Here is a 19,654-nt window from a genome sequence, read left to right as displayed (position 1 = left end):
ATGAAATTTCAGATTTTTTTTTCTATCTATATGAAATATATTAAAAGTGACTTATAAATAAAACCAGACGAGTACCGTTGTGTTCTAATTTATAAATCACTTGTAGGGAAAAAAGATCATTTCTAAATACAAGTCATTTGTAGGATAATTAATAAGCTTTTTTGTTTTAATTTTACCCCGTTGACTTAATAATTGCAGAAAGAGATAAAGTAAATATGTGAGAGGAAATATAAAACATATTTGTAATACCCCTTCTTTAAAAAAGAATAAATATGAAAAAATTATTAATTTAATGTATTTTTTTTTGTTTGTAAATGTGGGACAGAAGTGATTTGTAAATAGCATCGGAGTGGCACGGTAGCAAACGCCAGTCATGGAAGCGAGACAGCTTAGAAAATGACAAGCCTCAGCATCAGATGAAGAACACAGATGCTGTTTTGGGAATGGAAATGATGAGAATAGCAGCGAGTATGTGGGCATCCCGCAGAGTTGAGTTGTGTGTACGTTTTATGGGCGTGAATACTGACGCTTTTCAAGCTCAAGGTCCCCATCGTGCTCCCTTTCGAATGCTTCCACGTTCCTCCCTCTCATTACTCCTTCCACATTCCCCTTTTTTTTTTTTTTTTTAATTTGCCTGAACCATCATCATATCCCCGCCCGCAGATAAATCTGCATATATACGATTGAGTCCCAGATTATTATAAGACAATGCCTTGACTGAAGCTTTTTAAGATTACAGAAACCCTGACGAATATACTGAGTATTTAAATTTTTCTTTGACCTTGAATATTGAATATTTAATTAAACCTTGAGTTTGATTTTGTTTTTTTTATTTAAAAAGAAAAAGGTTAGATGATGATGGTACACACGAGAAGGAGGAATTGGTAGGCATGGGATGAAGGATGAATTGGTAGGCATGGGATGACGTTACAGGGGATGCAATTTTCAGAACAAAACAGTGAGAATTGACTAATTCTGTATGTGTGACGATGCCCCTGCGCATGTGCAGTTTCCCTTTGGCTTTGAAGGTTAGGTGATCCCATTATTATATCCGCCCCATTTCTCATCTCATCTTCTTAATTCGGCCTAATTATCATTAATTTATGCAAGCAATCATCCACGGCTCTAACACTCTCAACGGCTCCTATTAATTAATTACCCACCATTTTCATCGTCCTTTTCAAGCGTATATGATATACTGAATGCATATTGTGTCTAAATAAAAGGAAAGAATACACATTATACCAAAAAAAAAGGAAAGAATACACAAGACGTTTAATTTCACGGATTCGGATGTATCTGGCTAATTAATGGTAATCTCATCTTAACTGAATATAGAATTTAAACGGTGTCTGTCTAATATATATATATATATTAATTGAAGTTCAATTTCTTTTTGGGCTAAAGATACAACTTGTTATGGGAAAAAATAAAATAAAAAAAGTGGAAAATGAAGCTGGACCTAACCAAAGGAATAGAGATGGGAACGTGAGAAAATCCAAATCCTGAAATTAAATGCTGATCCTGATCGGCTGATGGGGTGAATGAGGGAAGCACATACTGTCCACAAGAAATATATCAGCACCGGGGAGCGTTCATGAGAAGCCGGCTTCTAGAAGAAATGTGGGGGGAGAGAGAGAGAGATGGGGAACGGGAGACGGGCTGGTAGCTGGGTGTGTGATTTATGAGCACAACTTCTTCGCCCTTCCCCGGCCCCGTGCCCCGTGCCCCGTGGTAGTTAGAGCTGTCCCATTTACATCTTACTCCACCCCCCTCATCCATTTTCATATATAGCCATTACCTTCTCTTCCCTTTCCCCCCATCCACTCTCCTACTCATCCCTCTCCCTCTCCCTTCACTCGTACTTGTACCCCAACATGGCACCCGCCAAGACTCTCACTTCCCTTTCTGACGAGAACGCCTTCGAGTCTCGCTTCCTCCGCGACGAAGACGAGCGCCCAAAGGTCGCCTACAACCAATTCAGCAGTGATATCCCCATCATCTCTCTCGCCGGCATCGACGAGGTTGACGGTCGCAGGGCCCAGATCTGCAAGCAGATTGTTGAGGCCTGCGAGGATTGGGGCATCTTCCAGGTCGTTGATCATGGCGTCGAACCTAGCCTCATCTCCGACATGACCCGTCTCGCCAAGGAGTTCTTCGCTCTTCCCCCCGAAGAGAAGCTCCGCTTCGACATGTCCGGCGGCAAGAAGGGCGGTTTCATCGTCTCCAGCCATCTCCAAGTAATTTGTCATCTCCCTCTCCATATTATTATCATGCATTCATTCCTTAATTTTATGCGTAGCGAACATATTGATATTGATTGCGCGGTGGCGGGTGCAGGGGGAGACGGTGCAGGATTGGAGAGAGATCGTGACTTACTTCTCATACCCGATCAGGAACAGAGACTACTCCAGGTGGCCGGACAAGCCGGAATCCTGGAGAGAGGTCACAAAGCAGTACAGCGACAGGCTGATGGGATTGGCATGTAAGCTGTTGGAGGTTTTGTCGGAGGCAATGGGCCTGGAGAAGGAAGCCCTCACGAAGGCGTGCGTGGACATGGACCAGAAGGTGGTGGTGAATTACTACCCCAAATGCCCGCAGCCGGACCTCACCCTCGGACTCAAGCGTCACACCGACCCGGGCACCATCACCCTCCTCCTCCAGGACCAGGTCGGCGGACTCCAGGCCACCAGGGATAACGGCAAGACGTGGATCACGGTCCAACCGGTGGAAGGCGCTTTCGTCGTGAACCTTGGAGATCACGGTCATGTGAGTACCGACTAGTGATTACGACACTTCGCTTATGCTTTTTTTTTTTTTGACAAGCGACACTTTGCTTTGCTTTGATTGCGTGCCTCATCAATGCATCGGTTCCATTCACCCGCCAGAGGTGTTCCATAATGTTTCGGCATTAATTAATAATAGTGATGGTGGTGTGGTGTCAGTTTCTGAGCAACGGGAGGTTCAAGAACGCGGATCACCAGGCGGTGGTCAACTCGGAGCACAGCCGTCTGTCGATAGCGACGTTCCAGAACCCAGCGCCGGAAGCGACAGTGTACCCGCTGAAGATTAGGGAGGGGGAGAAGTCGGTGATGGAGGAGCCGATCACGTTCGCGGACATGTACAGGAGGAAGATGAGCAAGGACCTGGAGCTGGCGAGGTTGAAGAAGATGGCCAGAGAGGAGAAGGAACTGCAGGAGATGGAGAAGGCCAAATTGGAAGGGAAGCCCATTGACCAGATACTTGCCTGAGCGTTAAATAATTTCGATATATTTCATTTAGTACGTGTGGGTTATGCTATGTAAAACAGCGCCGTGTATTTGCCGTCGATCGGTGTTTTGGTGGATTGCTTTTGGATCAGCTTTTCCCCGTAAACCCCATTACTTGGTCTTAGACATGAACAAATAAGTTGTGCCCCCCTCATCATCCATCATCTCTTGCCATCCCGGCCCCTATACTTTCATATTAGTTCTTTCCGCACATTCTTTAGTCCAACGTAAGTGTTTGAAATACTTATTAATTCCAAACACACGGCGATCTTATCATATCGTGCAAGAATCAGTATAATTTTATTAGTACGGTATTAAGGGAAAGGCGAAGAGGGGCGGATTAATTCGTACTTTATTTGTGGGGATAAAACCATATAATCGTATGCGTTGCCTGTGGCTTCAAGCTAGCTAGGTGGTTGGCGCTTGCTGCAGGCGGAAAGGATTAAGAACAAGCGGAAGAGCTGAGGCCAGAGTTCATGGGGCCTTCTCTGCTATGACGTCTCCATGGGAAATACGTGGCGCCTCCTCTCTCTTTCTCTCTGTCCCCTTTTTTTCCCCTTTTCCGTTTTCTTTATTGGTAATATCCCTTTTTCCTTGTTAAAAGAAAAACGATTTAAACAGAATTTTAACATTTTTTATTTAATTTTTCCCTTTATTGTTTGCAAACAGGTGGCTTCAATTAATGGGAACCCACCACCTTGTCCTGTATGCCTCAACTAACTACATGCCCAATCCTCTCTTTTTTCTTGGCAAAACTGTCTCCCACTCCCACATTATTCGGCGGAATTGGTAATTTGGGCAAGGATAGATGTTATTGGGATTACCCTCAGTGCTCAACGACTGAAATCTGTACCATCCAATTTAATTTGAATTGTTCAAATTTAATTTTGTGTCACATTCTTTAAAAAATTATTTTAATATGTATAAAATCTAAAATAAAAATAATATCTTGGCTGTTATTTTTTAAACAAGCAATTTTTTATTTAAAAATTTTTAAATCTAAATCATCAAAATTATATTTGCAAAACCGATTCCCATGTTTTTTTTTTTGCGCAACTAACAATGAATATGGTCTCTCGATTGGCCATTAAAAAAGTAAAAACCTGTCAAAAAATGTTGCTCCCGGTTATTTTATTTTATCTCTGTCATAAAAAATTGCAAATCCTTGCCTACAAGGAAAACAATGGCGCACGAGTTAATATGACCGGCATCCCATATTAAATGGCCGACATTCCGCATCCATGTCATAAGAAGTACAATTCCTTGAGTTCTATAAGGAATACGATAAATATATACTCTGTATAAATTAATATGTTATACCATGCATAATATTCGATGTTCCATGTCCATGTCATGTTGTTTTATCAAAAATAAATGTTAATGTTAAGGTTCAAACTCAATACCATTGTGACTAATGGCATTGATAATGGGGCAACTAGCCATTGTGACTGCACATATTTGTTATTGCATATTAGAAAATTAAATACTTCTCCGGTCCCTAATATAGGACCCAATTCTTGAGTTGGTTTTGGTCCTAAATATAAGACCAATTTCTCATATTTATCAATTTTCTCTAAATTACCCCTATGAATACTCCCTCAACCATAATCAAGTAAAAGAGGGAGATAGGGTATTAAGAAAGATGATTATAGTGTTTTAGGAAAAATGTGTCACTTTTCTTATAATTAACTAATTTACCTAACTTCCTTAATCTAATCAAATTAGTTAAATGGGTCTTATATTAAGGACCGGAGGAGTATCTTAGCTGAGGGAACGTTAATAAACATGCTTTTTAATAATATCCAGGTGAATTAGGCGTGATGCCTGTGTTATACGAGTCTGAGGTGAACTATGCCGTGCATGGTTTATAAATAATACTCGTTTGGTCCTTAATGTTAAACATAATTAAAGAGTTGATGTTGGTCTTATATCTAATACCTATTTTACAAGTTTAACAATTTTTTTTTTAAATCAACCTATTGATATTCTGCCAATTGAAGAGGAAGGAAAGAAATTAAAAAAAGATGATTAGGGTATTTTAGAAAAAAACATATTACATAAACTAATTTAAGTATCATTTTTAATTCACTCAACTTAGTTAATCATGTCTTATATTAAGAATCGAATGAGTATAATTCACTATAAATTATAAATTTTATGTACTGATTGATATTGATGGCAAGGATGGAATTGGCCAATATTCAATGAAGCAAGACCCCATTTAGCTGCCGGCCGAATTTAAAAAACGCCATTAACCTCATTATTCAGGCGAGTTTCTTTATGGGTCCGGGCCTTTAAATGACTGTGCTTCCAAATTGGGCCATTAGACCGTGTAGCTCAAAATTGGTGAAGGTTATTGGGCTTCTAGATCCATTAGTTTTTTTCCCCAAAAAAGGCGACGCAGATTGGGATCAATGCGTTGAAGTATTAATTCAAAATTATTAAAGCAACTAACGGGGGAGTTGGTTCAAGTAGTAAGCAGTTTGATACTGCTTAAATGAGATATTGAGTTCGAGCCTCCAGTAGAGGACACCCAGGTATGCTTAACTTGAAAATGATGATTTCTTCATACTAAAACCTGAAAAAAAATATTTTATGCTATGTCATTTATTAAATTATATTTAATAGTTGTTGAAATCAAATAATAATTACGAAAATTCAGATAAATTTATTGACGTGATACCATTTTAGTAATTATATATGCAAAAGGCGAGTTAGAGAAAATCAATTATTTCAACATTAGTTTTTTTAAGAAAAAAATCATGATTAATCATGATCACATAAAACCGCAATTACTTTGGAAAATCTCGATTATTCAAAGTCACGTTCACCCAACTCTGATTAAAAGGAGAAAGCAATCAGTTGACCCATTAAAGTAAAACCCATAAGACGAAGCATTCCCCGCTTCCCTACCTCTCCCCCATAAATTCTTGCGCAAGGACCACTTGTTTTGCTTTCGTTCGCCTTTTTTCCCCCTCAGACTTTTTCCTTTTTGTACAAAAAGCAAGCGAAGTTTTGGAGATGCTTTTCTCAAACTTCACCGCGTAATATTAACACATTATTTTTATCCGCCGCCCGCTGGGCACCTCTGAAAGGGGTTGGTTTACAGTTTGCACAGTGATTGATATGTCTTTTGGTTCAGATTTTTCATTTCTATAAGCCATTCCCCTGAGAATTAAATCATCCCGTGACACTATCCTGTTATTGTTGCCCCCAATAAGAAGAGTGGGAATATGCATTTTCATGAAGCCAACATGTTTTCCTGATGTTAAAAATAGTATTTTTGCCCCTTTTCATCCCAAGCTTAGTAATATGCCTCCTTTGGTGTTTAACTCGAATTGCTGGGATTTAGTGTAGAGATATCAGAGTAAAAGGAGATGCGATTCTGGGAAGATCCAGAAACAATGGGTTTGATCCACACAGGTCCCATCCATTTGCTTTCTGTTCTTAATCTTCACTAACTATGGAAATAATCCCCTTTTCCTACTTTGCCAACTCCGTATTTACCCTCGTCAGCGATCAGGTCCGCCAGATTTTGGTAATTTTTAATTGCCGGTACCCCTCCTCCCCTTCTATTCTTCTTTTAGTTCCAAATCTAATCCTATTCCTTACCCCCACATAAACTATAGATATATACTCTATATATATGAGAGAATTATTCGGTGAATATGCCTGTATGTCATGAAATTTCTCGGGGGTCAGTTGTGGACTTGGACTCCCATATTCAGTCGCTGACCGGGTCTTCCCCAGTCATGACACGCGTCCTTACCTTGTTGGCAGAGAATGACATCACATGCTGTACGTGTGTGTAATAGAGGAATCAACTTCAAAAAGAAAAGCCTTTCCGACGTTGCCACCCTGCCTGAATCATTACATTTCTTGATTGGGTTTTAATACTCAGAGACCACATGTTATTATTTATTCAATATCGCTGATAGAGCAATGATATTATATTACTTCCGGTCTTAATTATAAGATCTCATTTTAAGACAGGAAGTAAAATATATATTAATATCTGTGTGTAATGGAGACTGGGAATTTTGGTGGAAGTCACGAGGGAGCAAACCAACAGGAGAAGATTTAAGCATATGCATAATCAGTTCTTGTAGTTTGTCAGATATCAGAACTATGTCTTATGCTGCGCAGAATTACAGTCAGGTCCTAAAAAGAAATTATTAAAAAGTTTTAATAACGACCTAAATAGTATACAATGACGAGTTTCAAAATAGAAAATGACAATATTTAAAATTTATTTTATAATTTTTTTAGGGTCTTATTGTAATTTTTTTAAAAAAACGTGTTTCTCTCTCTCCTCCTTTTTTTTTTTGGTTGTTGTTCAAGTAAGTTTCGTTTTTCTTATCAATTGTACTTATTCAAATCCTTTGTCTAGAAACGCAAGAAAGATCGACTCTTTCTCTGCGTGAATTTTTCTCAGTGTACCGAGTTCACGAGCACCAGAACCCGTGATTTGATTATGTAAAATGGATTGAAAGAAATATCTTAAATTTAATCCGATTCTTTTCAAAAGAAATGATGAAATAATTTTTTAAAAGCTTTGTTTATCTCTTCTTTGAATCAATCTAAACAAGTGTTTACAAAATACATAGTGACGAAGCAATTTTTTTTTTTTTGGGTTGGGTTTTAGGTGTAATAGGATATAGCCAAATTGCGATTTGATACTATTCTCTTTCCGACCAGAAACGGTTCAGAAATAATCCTCTCAACAGCTATGGTTCTTGAGATTCAAAATTATGTAATTAACAGCTTGTAAGCAAGATTCTTATTTTAGTTATGGGCGAATCGTTGCCGGGTGTCTCTAAAAATCTGCTCACGTGGATTTATAATTAAGCACCGGCATTTCTAGACTGTGTACTTTCCAGTTTTCACACAAAAACGTGTAAATATGGTTTTCCCTCTGTGTGTGTGTGTGTATATAGACAGACACACACACACACATGCGCATATTAGAAAAAGTAGCCCGTTTCACACTTCTTGCATTGACAGCGAGCGTCGTGGATGATTTATTGAAAAAGCAAAAAGGACAAGTGTTGTAATCAAAACCAATGCAGAGAGCCACCAAGCTACGGATTCTCATCGAAGACGTTGTTTAAAAGAAAATAAAAATGCACACTGACTGCTTCTATGTTTATTTATTTATTATTATGAGGACAATTACAAGTGTGGTCTGAGAGGATTGCTTCAATATAAGCGGGTATGACACAGGGCTTTTCCTTCCTTTTTTTTTTCCCCGGGGGGGGGGGGGGTGGTCGCCGTGTGTGTTGGGCATATGAATATATATGCAGCCGAAGCAGTTGCGGAAGGAGACGTGGTAAATCTTTGAATGCCCAGTCGCAAGTCACACAAAGAGAAACAGTGAAAAAAGGGAGTGAGGATCAAAGGTTGACGTACATATTTAAATTGTAATAAATAAGAAAGAAGAAGGAGGAGGATGAGAATGAGAGGCGGTGAAGGAACCTTGAGATTAAGAACTCAAAGTGCGGGCTCATTTCCTACATATCCCAACGGACAATTAACTAAGACTGCGCACTCTCCTGCAATTCGAAGGCCAGCTTATGAGCGAATCCTTCAAAATGCGATGTTTAATTTGAAATCAGTGTTGGTTGCAGCTACACGCAAGTTGATGCTCATTATGTCACGAGACACAAGTTATCCAACTATTGGTTTCGTGTTCATTCACTGCCCATATCATCACATAAATTCATTTTCTATTTGCCACCACGCAAGGCTAAGAAGTGCCACCATCACTCCTCTGTCCGGACTTATGTATAGACAACACATGCATATTTAATGTGATGGTCAAACGGAGTAGGTTTTTGGCATGAGTGATCATTCAAAACCACGGCTCTCTCTTACCTTTTTCTCCCTTTCAGGCAGACTTTTCTTCTTTTGATCAGATGGCAAGACTCGATCGAACGCGCGACATGCCGGTGAGCTGCGTTCTAGGAGCGAGCTTTTCTTTCTTTGTTTTCCTTTCAAATAAAAGGAGGACCTGACATCCATTTGTTGACTCGGCAGCTTAATTCAGTTGATGAATACAATAATGCTGAATTGGTGATGAAACTGGGGAGCTCGAATTGGACTGAGGGGGCGCGTGACCTTGTGGGGGAAGACCCGGTCAACATGTTCGCTCCATCTGGCGCTTCTGAATGTGCGTGGCATTCAAAGCAGGCCAATCAATCAGCGAAGGGAGTTGGTAGTTTCGTGACATGACTTCATCACTCCTTTCGCCCGTCCCCCCCCCCCCGCTCTTCAGTCTTCTCCATTGGCACCTCCTCCTCACATTATCCCATATTTTATTCACATGTATATAAAATAAATACGTGAGGCAAGTTTTTTATTTTATTTTATTTATGTAAAAATACTTTTGAACCAAACACCCCAATAACACACCAAATCTCATTTCAACAAATAACTATCTTCATGCTCTATCGAGTCCTCCACTTCACCTTCATGTGCGATGTCTCTAAACATGTTGATATCAGGCCCTTATGCTTAGAGTTAAAATCTTCATGCTTACACATTGATGATGTGTGCAGCTGACTGGATTATTTAGCGTTTTGATGGGTTCATAAGTCTCGTGATCGGTCGTTTTTAAGTGATGACAGTGTAGCCGTGCACCCCTCATTTCTCGGCATTTAATTGTCACGATTTTTCTCATATGATCATAATTATAGTTCATCTTTATGCTTTCCTGGTAATTGGAAAAAAAGAAGTCTACATCTTTCTATTCATTGTCATATCTCAATCCTTAAATATATTTATTTAAAAAATATTAAAAAAAAATTAAATTATATGTGATTATTCGGGGATCGATCTATTCGGCAATGGAAATTGAATCTTCGGAGTTCGGAGTGCATATATACGTACAGCAACACTACAGCGCAAAACGCTTGAATTTGGGAGTCCCTGGGTTGGTCTTGTGTATAAATATCCTACCAGAAAAACGAAACCCGAAAACAAAAGAAAATAGAGAGAAAAAAATAGAAAAAAGACGGACTGGAAAGACTGCTGGGCTAATCAAATTACTCCATATTAGTTTGTTTTGCACTAATTAATTCTAAATTATTAATTAGTCTGAGATATGAATGTGAATTGCCGCGTTCACACTGTATCTCATCGCCTGAAACCAAATCAATCTCGACCGTGAAATCACCCTCCGACAGCATTTTTTGATTTTTTTTTTATTTCTATCTGTCAATCGCCTTCGTCTTCGTGGGAGCTATCTCAATCGGTATTATATATTGAAAATTTCCAATGCAGTCGATCTGTCAATAGCGATCATGGGCACCTGCTTCTCTTCCACGAAAGTGAGTGGCTCCAACAGCAATACCACAGCGAACGGCGCCACCGCCACCCACCACAATCGCAAAGAGACCCCCAAGCCTCAATCCCGCACGACCACGGTTAAATCTCAAGCGACGAACGAGCAGCGGCCAAAAGTACCGCATGAGATCCGTAACGCTCTGCCGAACAAGAATTCCCAGCAGCCCAAGCCCAAAGATAAGCAAAATCCGAAACGCCAGCCGTGCGGGAAACGGACCGATTTCGGCTATGACAAAGATTTCGATGCGCGTTACTCGCTCGGAAAATTGCTGGGACATGGTCAATTTGGCTACACATATGTTGGAGTAGACCTAGCAAAGGGCGATCGGGTGGCGGTGAAAAAAATTGACAAGAGCAAGGTATGAATTCCTTGCATTTCCGAGCTGGTTCGGTCATTTTTCTCCGTCTTCTTGCACCCGCATCCATTTGACTATTTATGAGATTTAGAGTTCGCATTCGTCGTTAAATTGAAGACAAGTTGGGTTTTCTTTCATCATTATCCCTCTAGTTGCAGCTCCGTCATGGTCAATGGATTATGATTGTTTTGGTTTTGAAGGTTATGATCGTTATTTGGACAATCAGATAATGATGACTTTGTTTTAATTAGCTCTCAACGGCATGTACTGATTCCCTGTTACGTCTATGTTGTTCAATTCCCATGTTGATCCCAGTTTGCTTTAATTTCAAGTGTTGAAGTCACTTAGATGTCTGGTCAACTCTGTATCGACTGCCTAGATTCTTATTTCATATATATCTTACTTCTTATTCGCGCCAAAATAATCTCATAGATCCAGTCTAGTTATTCCTTGACTTCTTGAGAATCGGCATTTCTTGTGTTTGAGGTTGATGAGTTTAGTAAATTTTCTTATCAGTAATGTAGTGCTTGTCTGGCATAGTTGTATTGCTAATTCTGTTGCTTATATGCCGAGCCATTCTTCATGCGCTAGTCTGACAGTGAGTGAACTTGAAACCATGGTAGTGTATTATATAGTCCTACAAGTTTTGCAGATGCTAGCTTTTGTCCGTTTGCAATTTTTTTTCTTGATAGGGGTCAAATGTTTGTAATTTGAGTTTGAAACTTATAATATATTTGTAATTAGTTCCAGTTGTTATTGGCTTGTTGCCTTTGTCTCTATCTAATCCTGAAATCTGTGGCAGATGATTCTCCCAATTGCCGTTGAGGATGTTAAGCGAGAGGTCAAGATTTTGAAAGAACTCACAGGCCATGAGAATGTGGTTCAGTTCTATAATGCTTTTGAGGACGATTCATATGTATACATAGTTATGGAGTAAGTTGCTCTTTTTTTTTTTTTTAATTAGTTTTTATTTTCGAGCTTCTATATCAAATTGTTTTTTTAGTAGGCTCCATCTGATTTTGACCGACAGTTCACCTCTATATGCCTTTTTTTGTTTGATATTTTGAGAGAGGGACTTATTTTTTGAGAACAGATTTATCAAATGACTCCTGATGCACTTTTGCTTTTGTATTCTCTTTCTGCGCTTGGCGAATGGGCACACGCACGCACGCACGCATCTATGTACCTTGAGTTAAAAAAATGCATCTATGTTATCAAAATATTTACCTTCATGTTGTGACATAAACTTTTTAGGTTATGCGAGGGCGGAGAACTATTAGATCGTATATTGGCCAAGTAAGTAAGATTTGAGCTTAGATATTAATTTTTCCTGGCTAACTGGATCCTCTTAATGTCTACTTCTGCTCAAATTTCGGAACCGCAATGACTAAATGACCTCATAACTTATTTATTCTGTCAGATATCTGTATCAAGTAGAATTTTTCTGTATTAAAATTTGCTGCTTCTTGCTTTGCTTTAATCAGGAAAGACAGCCGTTATTCAGAGAAGGATGCGGCAGTGGTCGTAAGGCAGATGCTCAAAGTTGCAGCCGAGTGTCATTTACATGGTTTGGTCCACCGGGACATGAAACCAGAGGTATGGTTAGCATATCTGACATGTTTAAACAATATGGTGTTATTTTATTGACAATGCATTTGTTATTTTTTACTTCCATGCAGAATTTTCTTTTCAAATCACCTAGAGCAGATTCACCTTTGAAGGCTACAGATTTTGGTTTGTCAGATTTCATTAAACCCGGTGAGGACAAATTGTAATAATGGACTTGTTCATTTTCTCTTTGTCTTGATCACTTTCTTGCATTGTTCATTTTGGGTTTATGTTTCTCTTTGATTTGAAAAATTGCAGGAAAGAAGTTTCATGATATTGTTGGCAGTGCTTACTATGTTGCACCTGAAGTGTTGAAGCGTAAGTCAGGACCAGAATCAGATGTATGGAGTATTGGTGTAATTACATACATATTGCTTTGTGGGAGGCGCCCGTTTTGGGATAAGACGGAGGATGGTATCTTTAAGGAGGTATTGCACATTATTATGTCATTCCAAGTTTCCTCCTAATCATTTGGGATGTTTTTTCATTTTATTTTTCTATATTTACCATTAATATTATGCCTTTGGTCTTTTCTTTTTTCATATTCTGCATGATGATATGAAAAAGATAATGCTTTTCTTTCTTATTAATAATACATTGTGATGTTTAATTCGTGATCTCATACATGCAGGTATTACGTAACAAGCCTGATTTCCGGCGGAAACCATGGCCATCTATAAGTAACGCTGCGAAAGATTTTGTGAAGAAATTGCTCGTAAAGGATCCTCGGGCTAGATTAACTGCTGCTCAGGCTCTATGTATGCGTCCAATTGTTTCTGTTCTATATAGGAGGGCTGTATGCTTCTCCTGTTTTATCCCCTCCTGAACGTCACTATCTGAATGTTTTTCAGTTATCTAAACGAAGGCTTTCCCAAACATTGAATCGTTTATGAATTTCCATATTTTCAGCTCATCCATGGGTTAGGGAAGGAGGAGAGGCTTCAGAGATTCCTATTGATATATCTGTCCTTAGCAACATGCGGCAATTTGTGAAATTTAGTCGGTTGAAACAATTTGCACTTAGGGTAAGACATATTTGATTGAGGTCTTTGCATGTTGAACGGCATAAAGCTTGTTGGTTTACCGTTTTATTTGATTGCCTTGCAGGCACTAGCTAGCACACTTAATGAAGAAGAGTTGGCTGATCTCAGAGATCAATTTGATGCAATTGATGTGGACAAAAGTGGTGCTATTAGTCTAGAAGAGATGAGACATGTAATCTATGAACTTTCTTTCTGACTAACTTGAATCTGAGCACATACCACTTGTTCATCAGCGATTAATAAGCTGAATGTGTATCAAGTTATCGTACCTCTGGTCTAAAGGCAGATTTCTTGCAGGCTCTTGCTAAGGATATCCCTTGGAGGTTGAAAGATTCCCGTGTTCTTGAGATATTACAAGCGGTTAGTAGATCTGATCTTTTGAAGTTTTTATCATTGTACTTCCGGATTTTTATTTTTTTTGGGTTAACATTAGTACTTATTTACCGTGTTTAAATTTTAAAAGATATGGAGGTTCCCTAGGAACTAACAATATTACTTTTTGATGATTGATGAACATTTAACGATATTATTTGTGCTACTGCTATTGGAATAGATTTGTTTCACCTAATCATGACTGCTCTATCCTACTCTGCCATGGGCATTTTTTGTACATTCACTGTCTTTTGTCCCTGTAGATAGATAGCAACACAGATGGGCTTGTCGATTTCTCCGAGTTTGTGGCTGCTACATTACACGTACATCAATTGGAGGAGCATGACTCAGACAAGTGGCTTCACCGGTCACAAGCTGCTTTTGAGAAATTTGATATAGACAAGGATGGCTATATTACTCCAGAAGAACTTAGATTGGTTGGTTAAGCTTTCCATTCACTTTATGAAAACTTCTCTCAACAATTAAAAGTGGTCCTGTGGGATATATGCGTCTACGATATTTTTTTTTGGGCGGGGGTGAGCATGGAAGGTGGCAGCTGGCTAGAAAATCTTCTTCCTCTCTAGTTTTGCGTATATTTGTTAGAATTTTTACAAAATCATAAACTTACATGGCGACTAATATTGCTTTCTGGCTTTGTAGCATACGGGCTTACGAGGATCCATTGATTCGCTACTTGAGGAAGCTGATATTGACAAGGATGGAAAAATCAGCCTCCCAGAGTTTCGAAGACTCCTTAGAACTGCAAGCATTAGTTCACAAACTGTGACAACCCCACGGAAGATGTTAGATTAGAACTGCTTCAGATGAAAGGTTAGTACGCAAGGGTGGTGCTGCGGTGGAGTTCTTTGGTGCAGATTCTCCTCAAGCCTTGATATCTTTCTCTGGCCATTCAATGACACTCAAAGTGCAGCTAGTCGATGCCGAATCCTACGGAGTCCATGTAGCTGGCCATTCATATCGTCCAGAGGTGTTTGCAGAGTTTGGGTAGGTAGAGTTTATCTGGGCCTTCGTCGTAGACTGGCTTTCGGACCAATCTCTCCTATGTACATTTTGGAATTTGAGGGCTTTCTTGGTTGTGCCATTCGAGTGATGCGCTAAGTGTAACTATAAATAAACAAAAGAAAAATGTTAGTTGAGTTCAGTTGTCTTCCTATTGCCACCTCTTAATTTTATTGTATATCCATATAAATGGAATGGACGATTGAGCTTATATTAACCTTGGCATCCAACTTATATGTCTATTAATTTTGTGTTTCATAATCACAAGATCATTGATTGGTTCAATCAGTTACTTTATTACAAATGTTTTGATTGAAAAGATAAAATTAACCATCACTGGTGAAAAGACGCTGGATGATGTTGACCGGACCCAAAAAAAAGGGACACACTGGATGACAAGAGGCCTAACTTGGTTTGAAAATTTATCGGGGTCTGGGCCTAAGGTTGGTGCAATTGATTTGCTTGACTGGGCACGGTATATAAATAAGCACATGTGCGCTGCAAATTATCCACCTACTAAAAGGACAAGACAAAATCTATATAATCTTCTTACTCTCTATCTCGAAGAACTGGCTTTTAACAAGAATTTAGGGTGGGATAAAAGATAAGATAATGAAGTCCCATAAAATGGCAGATATTAATTGAGATGCCGCATGGCTAAAGGCAAATCATCTGGGTAACTTCTAATAACCGCTTACTTATCTATTTACACAAGGCCAGGATAGTCTCATAATGATCTAATACAAAAAGAACAAGGTTGTAATGCTTCAGTTATTTTTATCAGGAGAAGAACTCCATGAATCATTTTGCATATATTGGTGGAGGGAACCATATACATTTTCATTTATGATTTATCAGACTTGGGGATGTCATCCACGCTGTTGGAGCTATCTTGAGGTCCTTGAGACGAAGAATGCCTGCTTGAAGTACTCCCATCTGTGATATTTCTCGCCTTCCTTAATGAATGCTTGCCCTTCCTTGCTCCAGAAGATGATTCCTGCTGAAACTCAATTAGACATTCCATAATTTGGGTACTGCTAGGGTTTGCTATTAAACTACGATAACTCACCTGCCGCAATGATGATCCAGGCATTTTAAGTTCAAGCTCTGTAGCTACATCGTTAGACTCACCACATCTTTCAGCATTGCCGGTCCTCTCATGATCTGGCGACTTACTTCTGGAATCTTGTTTGCTTGAAGTGCGGGATGTCGAGGCATATTGGCCACTTGGCTGCTCTGCTGGGGGATTAGCTGGAGCAGAAAAGGGGACATATGTGGAACAAGGATTGGGAATCGGTCCTGGATTTTGGTTTCCATAGAAAGGAAAAGGCTGAAGTGATGGATGAAGGGAAATTGGACCGGAAGGAACTGGTATAGGAACTGGATATGAATACGGTGGAGCCATGACAACTGAATGATCGATTGCAGTCCATGGGAATGTGACTCTGACTCTTTGCTGATACTGTGCATTAAGATTTTCAATGTCAGATTTTAGAGATGTCTTCTCTTCTCTGAGTTCATTTTTCTCCTGCATCAGCTGCAAACACAAAATAAACAGGCACAGTAAGCAGCTGACAAGCTTTGTAATCTTCAAGGTAAAATTTAAATAAAAACAACCTTACTTCCTGTGATTCTTCAGAAAGCGCAGTATGCTCAGCTTTTAGTCTGTTGACTTCAGCAGTTAAATCTTTTAGCACCTGAATTGTGTCTGTAAGGATAGTAGCCTTGTCATTCTTTGGCCTATCTGGATCTGCCATGTTCAGTTCAACAAGAACATCTCAATCGCTTTTCCAACAAACTGATAATGCATCTAAAGATGGCAAAAGAAGCAGCAGACGTGTTTATCCAGTACAGCCAAAAATCACAAAATGCTGGTGTTTCAGCCCACCATTGATCGCATCATACATATACATCTTTCTCAAAAAGACAGCAATCTGTCATCAATGGAAAAGTAAACAAGCTAAATATAGTGAGCGCTCCATTTCATCTCCCCGTGCTGACAATACTATCCATTATTTACAATATTATTGTTTTCTTAAATAACTATGATATGATATGACAATTAGCAATTAATGATCTAATCAATGAGTTATCTTCCGAATTGTAATCTCTATAATGTGGTCATCACTCATAAAATGATACAGAGCTAAAAACTCTATAACAGGTCACTTTAGACATCTGTTGTTAGGAAGGGGTGACAAGTCTCCCAGTGTGATGCTCAGTGGTTTTCCTTTGCTTCTGTTTCCCTTAACCTAACCCCCGCTAGGTCCTCTGACCTCCCTCATAATTAAAAAGAAAGAGTAGGCTTAGATTAAGATGTAAGAAACAATTTTTAGAATTATTGTGAGAAGATAGTATCTTCACTATTGCGAAAGATGCTTGGTAAGTGGCTGGAAAGGAAGGCCAAAAAGGGAAAGCATATTTTCAATCAAGGGAAGGCGTTAGAGAAAAGTTGTGATCATCAAGGTGTAATCAAGCGTGTTTTCAGGGTATAAAGGGAAGATTGCCTTAATCTTAGAATTCTAGGCACAGAAGGAAACTCCACTGAGACGAGTTTCCTGAACATCAATTGTCAAGTAATTAAGACCAAAGACATAAAATTTACTCAATAGGAGGCATAAACAAAGGCCAATGACATAGTCAACTAATGAAATAGCAACTTAGTTTGACAGATATAAGCAGAGGGTAGAAGACGAGATTCCCATCCGCTTATGAAATCAATTAGTAATATCATTATCAACTACATGACCTGTCAAATAAAGAAATATATCTTTTATCGCTTCCCCTATTTTCTCCCTTCCTGTTCCACATGAACGAAACTGTGGTTAAAAAGCAGCCTGCTGCACTTCTGTGGTTGGGCCCGAAAGTGCATTTGACTAAAGAAAGCTTTCCCAAAAATTAATTATTTTAACCATTAGGAAAAGATAAAATTAGTATTTTAAGTGTTTTTTTTTTTTCAGAAACTAAAAGTATTATCATGTCTTAAAGTGCCCTTTTCTTATGCGAAAAAACTGATAATCCCGCTTTATATTTATTTACACAGAACATACAGCAGGACAACAAACTCATCGCCCAACTTTGCGGGTCAGGTTACTCTAAGTTAACAAGAAAATCTCAGTAAAATTAAAGTTAAGGCCCCTATAGTGTTTCAGAAAAAGTTCTAAGTTCTAAACAACAGCATTTGGCACCCAACTAAAAGGGTATTCGTGAATGTACAAGCATCAACAATAGGTTTCATATTTCAAGGCGTTGAAATCAGCTAATCTGATAAATGGATGCATGCAGGTCATGAAGAAGGAATTGATTGTTCATCACTAAAAGAGTGCTGCAGTTAACCTATTGTGTTTCCCAGCTCTAGGAAATGCTCATTTAGTCGATCCCTCCTCAGTTTCTCGCGGTCTGCCTTCTGGAGTTTTCTTGCAGCAACTGGATCCTGTGCTTCAGCTTCAGGCCTCTGCCTGGAGAAAAAGTAACCCGTAGTGGATATAAATCATCAAACTTTCGCATTGTTTGAAAGGTAGCAAATGCAACTATAACAATCTGAAGCACCACAACAAAAATACTGATTCACTTTCAATCCGATATTCTCAAATTTCTAAAAGTTGTTCCCCCAAGAGGGCGTATCACGTCCAAATCACTTTCAATTATAAATTACAAATATCTTAATAGCCTTCGATAGACTCTGGTGAACCTTAAAAGCTGTCGACGGAGAGAATCCAAAATTATATAGCACAAGAGGAGGAGACGCAAAAGAAGGAACCTGGTTTCGGTATGCGAATTCTGCAAGCGGCTAGGGGTGACGGTCACAAGTTGCGACTGAGGCTGAAGGGAAGAAGATGCTAAATCTGCTGCAACAGATGCAGATTTAGACAAATCTTCAGGTTTCCACTGATCCATTTCCTACAAAAATTCAACCTTTTGTTATTTTTCGAAAGTTTCTCTGACATAACATACATTCAGCTATCTACTGCGAACCCTCCATGAGAATCTCACCCAAAAATTTTGATCAGAACTGCGAGAAAGTGGCCCAGACAAGGACACTACGACCCTTCAAACTTGTGCTCTCCACGAGCCCCCTGGGATAACGACGAAGACATATCGAATTTTCATTTTTTGCTTCTTCACGAAAATGGGCTTCACGGTTGTGGGAGGAAAATGAAAGGAGGAATGTCACTAATGAGTTAAGGGCCATAACAGCAAATTTATTCCAGCTAAAGACGAAACCAGGAGATTCAGTACTTTGAGATTAGTGTTAGGATTTCAATATAAAGGGCCGGTTTAGACAGCGATACAAACCACTTATAAAATATTTTATACGAGTTAAAACAAAATTTTTCTTATATATTTTTGTACTTTATAAATTATGATTAAAAAATTATTTATAAATCATTCTAAATAAGTTCTAAAATATTAATTAAGGTTATAATGTTATCAGCATTAACTTTGCGAAACTTAACTATTGTGTCTTTTTTTTACCAAAAAGAAACTAGTGTGTTTTATCACCTCAATCTTAATTAGCGAGTAACAACTCTGACAAATTGATATTTACATTATTATATTATTTGTTTTTTGTATAACATTACACTAATATATAAATCAATTTTAAATCAGTGAACTTTATATTGAAGTTACGCTTCTAACT

At 38.8% G+C, this 19,654-nt stretch overlaps 3 protein-coding genes across 3 annotated transcripts; 2 read left to right on the top strand and 1 right to left on the bottom strand.

The window, feature by feature from the left end:
* Window positions 1-1,764: 1,764 nt before the first annotated feature.
* On the top strand, window positions 1,765-3,615 carry LOC114731520 (naringenin,2-oxoglutarate 3-dioxygenase-like). The gene is made up of 3 exons (XM_028918711.1): window positions 1,765-2,240; window positions 2,341-2,769; window positions 2,946-3,615. The coding sequence occupies exons 1-3, from the start codon at window positions 1,878-1,880 to the stop codon at window positions 3,249-3,251; spliced, it is 1,098 nt and encodes a 365-aa protein (XP_028774544.1). The 5' UTR covers window positions 1,765-1,877; the 3' UTR covers window positions 3,252-3,615.
* Window positions 3,616-10,450: 6,835 nt separating this feature from the next.
* LOC114731517 (calcium-dependent protein kinase 18) lies at window positions 10,451-15,246 on the top strand. The gene is made up of 12 exons (XM_028918708.1): window positions 10,451-10,972; window positions 11,772-11,902; window positions 12,224-12,265; window positions 12,454-12,565; window positions 12,649-12,727; window positions 12,836-13,005; window positions 13,209-13,335; window positions 13,487-13,602; window positions 13,685-13,792; window positions 13,918-13,980; window positions 14,256-14,429; window positions 14,653-15,246. Exons 1-12 carry the CDS (start codon window positions 10,571-10,573, stop codon window positions 14,803-14,805), a joined length of 1,677 nt encoding a protein of 558 aa, XP_028774541.1. The 5' UTR covers window positions 10,451-10,570; the 3' UTR covers window positions 14,806-15,246.
* A 371-nt stretch (window positions 15,247-15,617) lies between these two features.
* Window positions 15,618-19,165, bottom strand: LOC114731518 (transcription factor bHLH121). The gene is made up of 6 exons (XM_028918709.1): window positions 19,006-19,165; window positions 18,773-18,912; window positions 18,349-18,470; window positions 16,635-16,762; window positions 16,082-16,549; window positions 15,618-16,009 (listed from the first exon to the last, which is right to left on the bottom strand). Exons 2-6 carry the CDS (start codon window positions 18,907-18,909, stop codon window positions 15,857-15,859), a joined length of 1,008 nt encoding a protein of 335 aa, XP_028774542.1. The 5' UTR covers window positions 18,910-18,912; window positions 19,006-19,165; the 3' UTR covers window positions 15,618-15,856.
* Between the last annotated feature and the right edge of the window lie 489 nt (window positions 19,166-19,654).

The sequence above is a fragment of the Neltuma alba genome, unplaced genomic scaffold, assembly GCF_004799145.2.
Source record: "Neltuma alba isolate B1F8T4 unplaced genomic scaffold, ASM479914v2 tig00012836_pilon, whole genome shotgun sequence".
NCBI lineage: Eukaryota > Viridiplantae > Streptophyta > Magnoliopsida > Fabales > Fabaceae > Neltuma > Neltuma alba.
This window is presented reverse-complemented; position numbering and strand designations above follow the sequence as displayed.

Bases quoted from the DNA above. Each gene is read 5' to 3' on its own strand.
- LOC114731520 (XM_028918711.1), top strand. From the start codon at position 1,878: ATGGCACCCGCCAAGACTCTCACTTCCCTTTCTGACGAGAACGCCTTC. The intron at 2,241-2,340 runs GTAATTTGTCAT...TGGCGGGTGCAG, and splicing joins TCGTCTCCAGCCATCTCCAA to GGGGAGACGGTGCAGGATTG. The intron at 2,770-2,945 runs GTGAGTACCGAC...GTGTGGTGTCAG, and splicing joins ACCTTGGAGATCACGGTCAT to TTTCTGAGCAACGGGAGGTT.
- LOC114731517 (XM_028918708.1), top strand. From the start codon at position 10,571: ATGGGCACCTGCTTCTCTTCCACGAAAGTGAGTGGCTCCAACAGCAAT. The intron at 12,566-12,648 runs GTATGGTTAGCA...ACTTCCATGCAG, and splicing joins ACCGGGACATGAAACCAGAG to AATTTTCTTTTCAAATCACC. The intron at 13,336-13,486 runs GTATGCGTCCAA...CCATATTTTCAG, and splicing joins AACTGCTGCTCAGGCTCTAT to CTCATCCATGGGTTAGGGAA.
- LOC114731518 (XM_028918709.1), bottom strand. From the start codon at position 18,909: ATGGATCAGTGGAAACCTGAAGATTTGTCTAAATCTGCATCTGTTGCA. The intron at 16,763-18,348 runs GTTAACTGCAGC...TGAACATGGCAG, and splicing joins AGAGCTGGGAAACACAATAG to ATCCAGATAGGCCAAAGAAT. The intron at 16,010-16,081 runs GTGAGTTATCGT...GAGTTTCAGCAG, and splicing joins CTGGATCATCATTGCGGCAG to GAATCATCTTCTGGAGCAAG.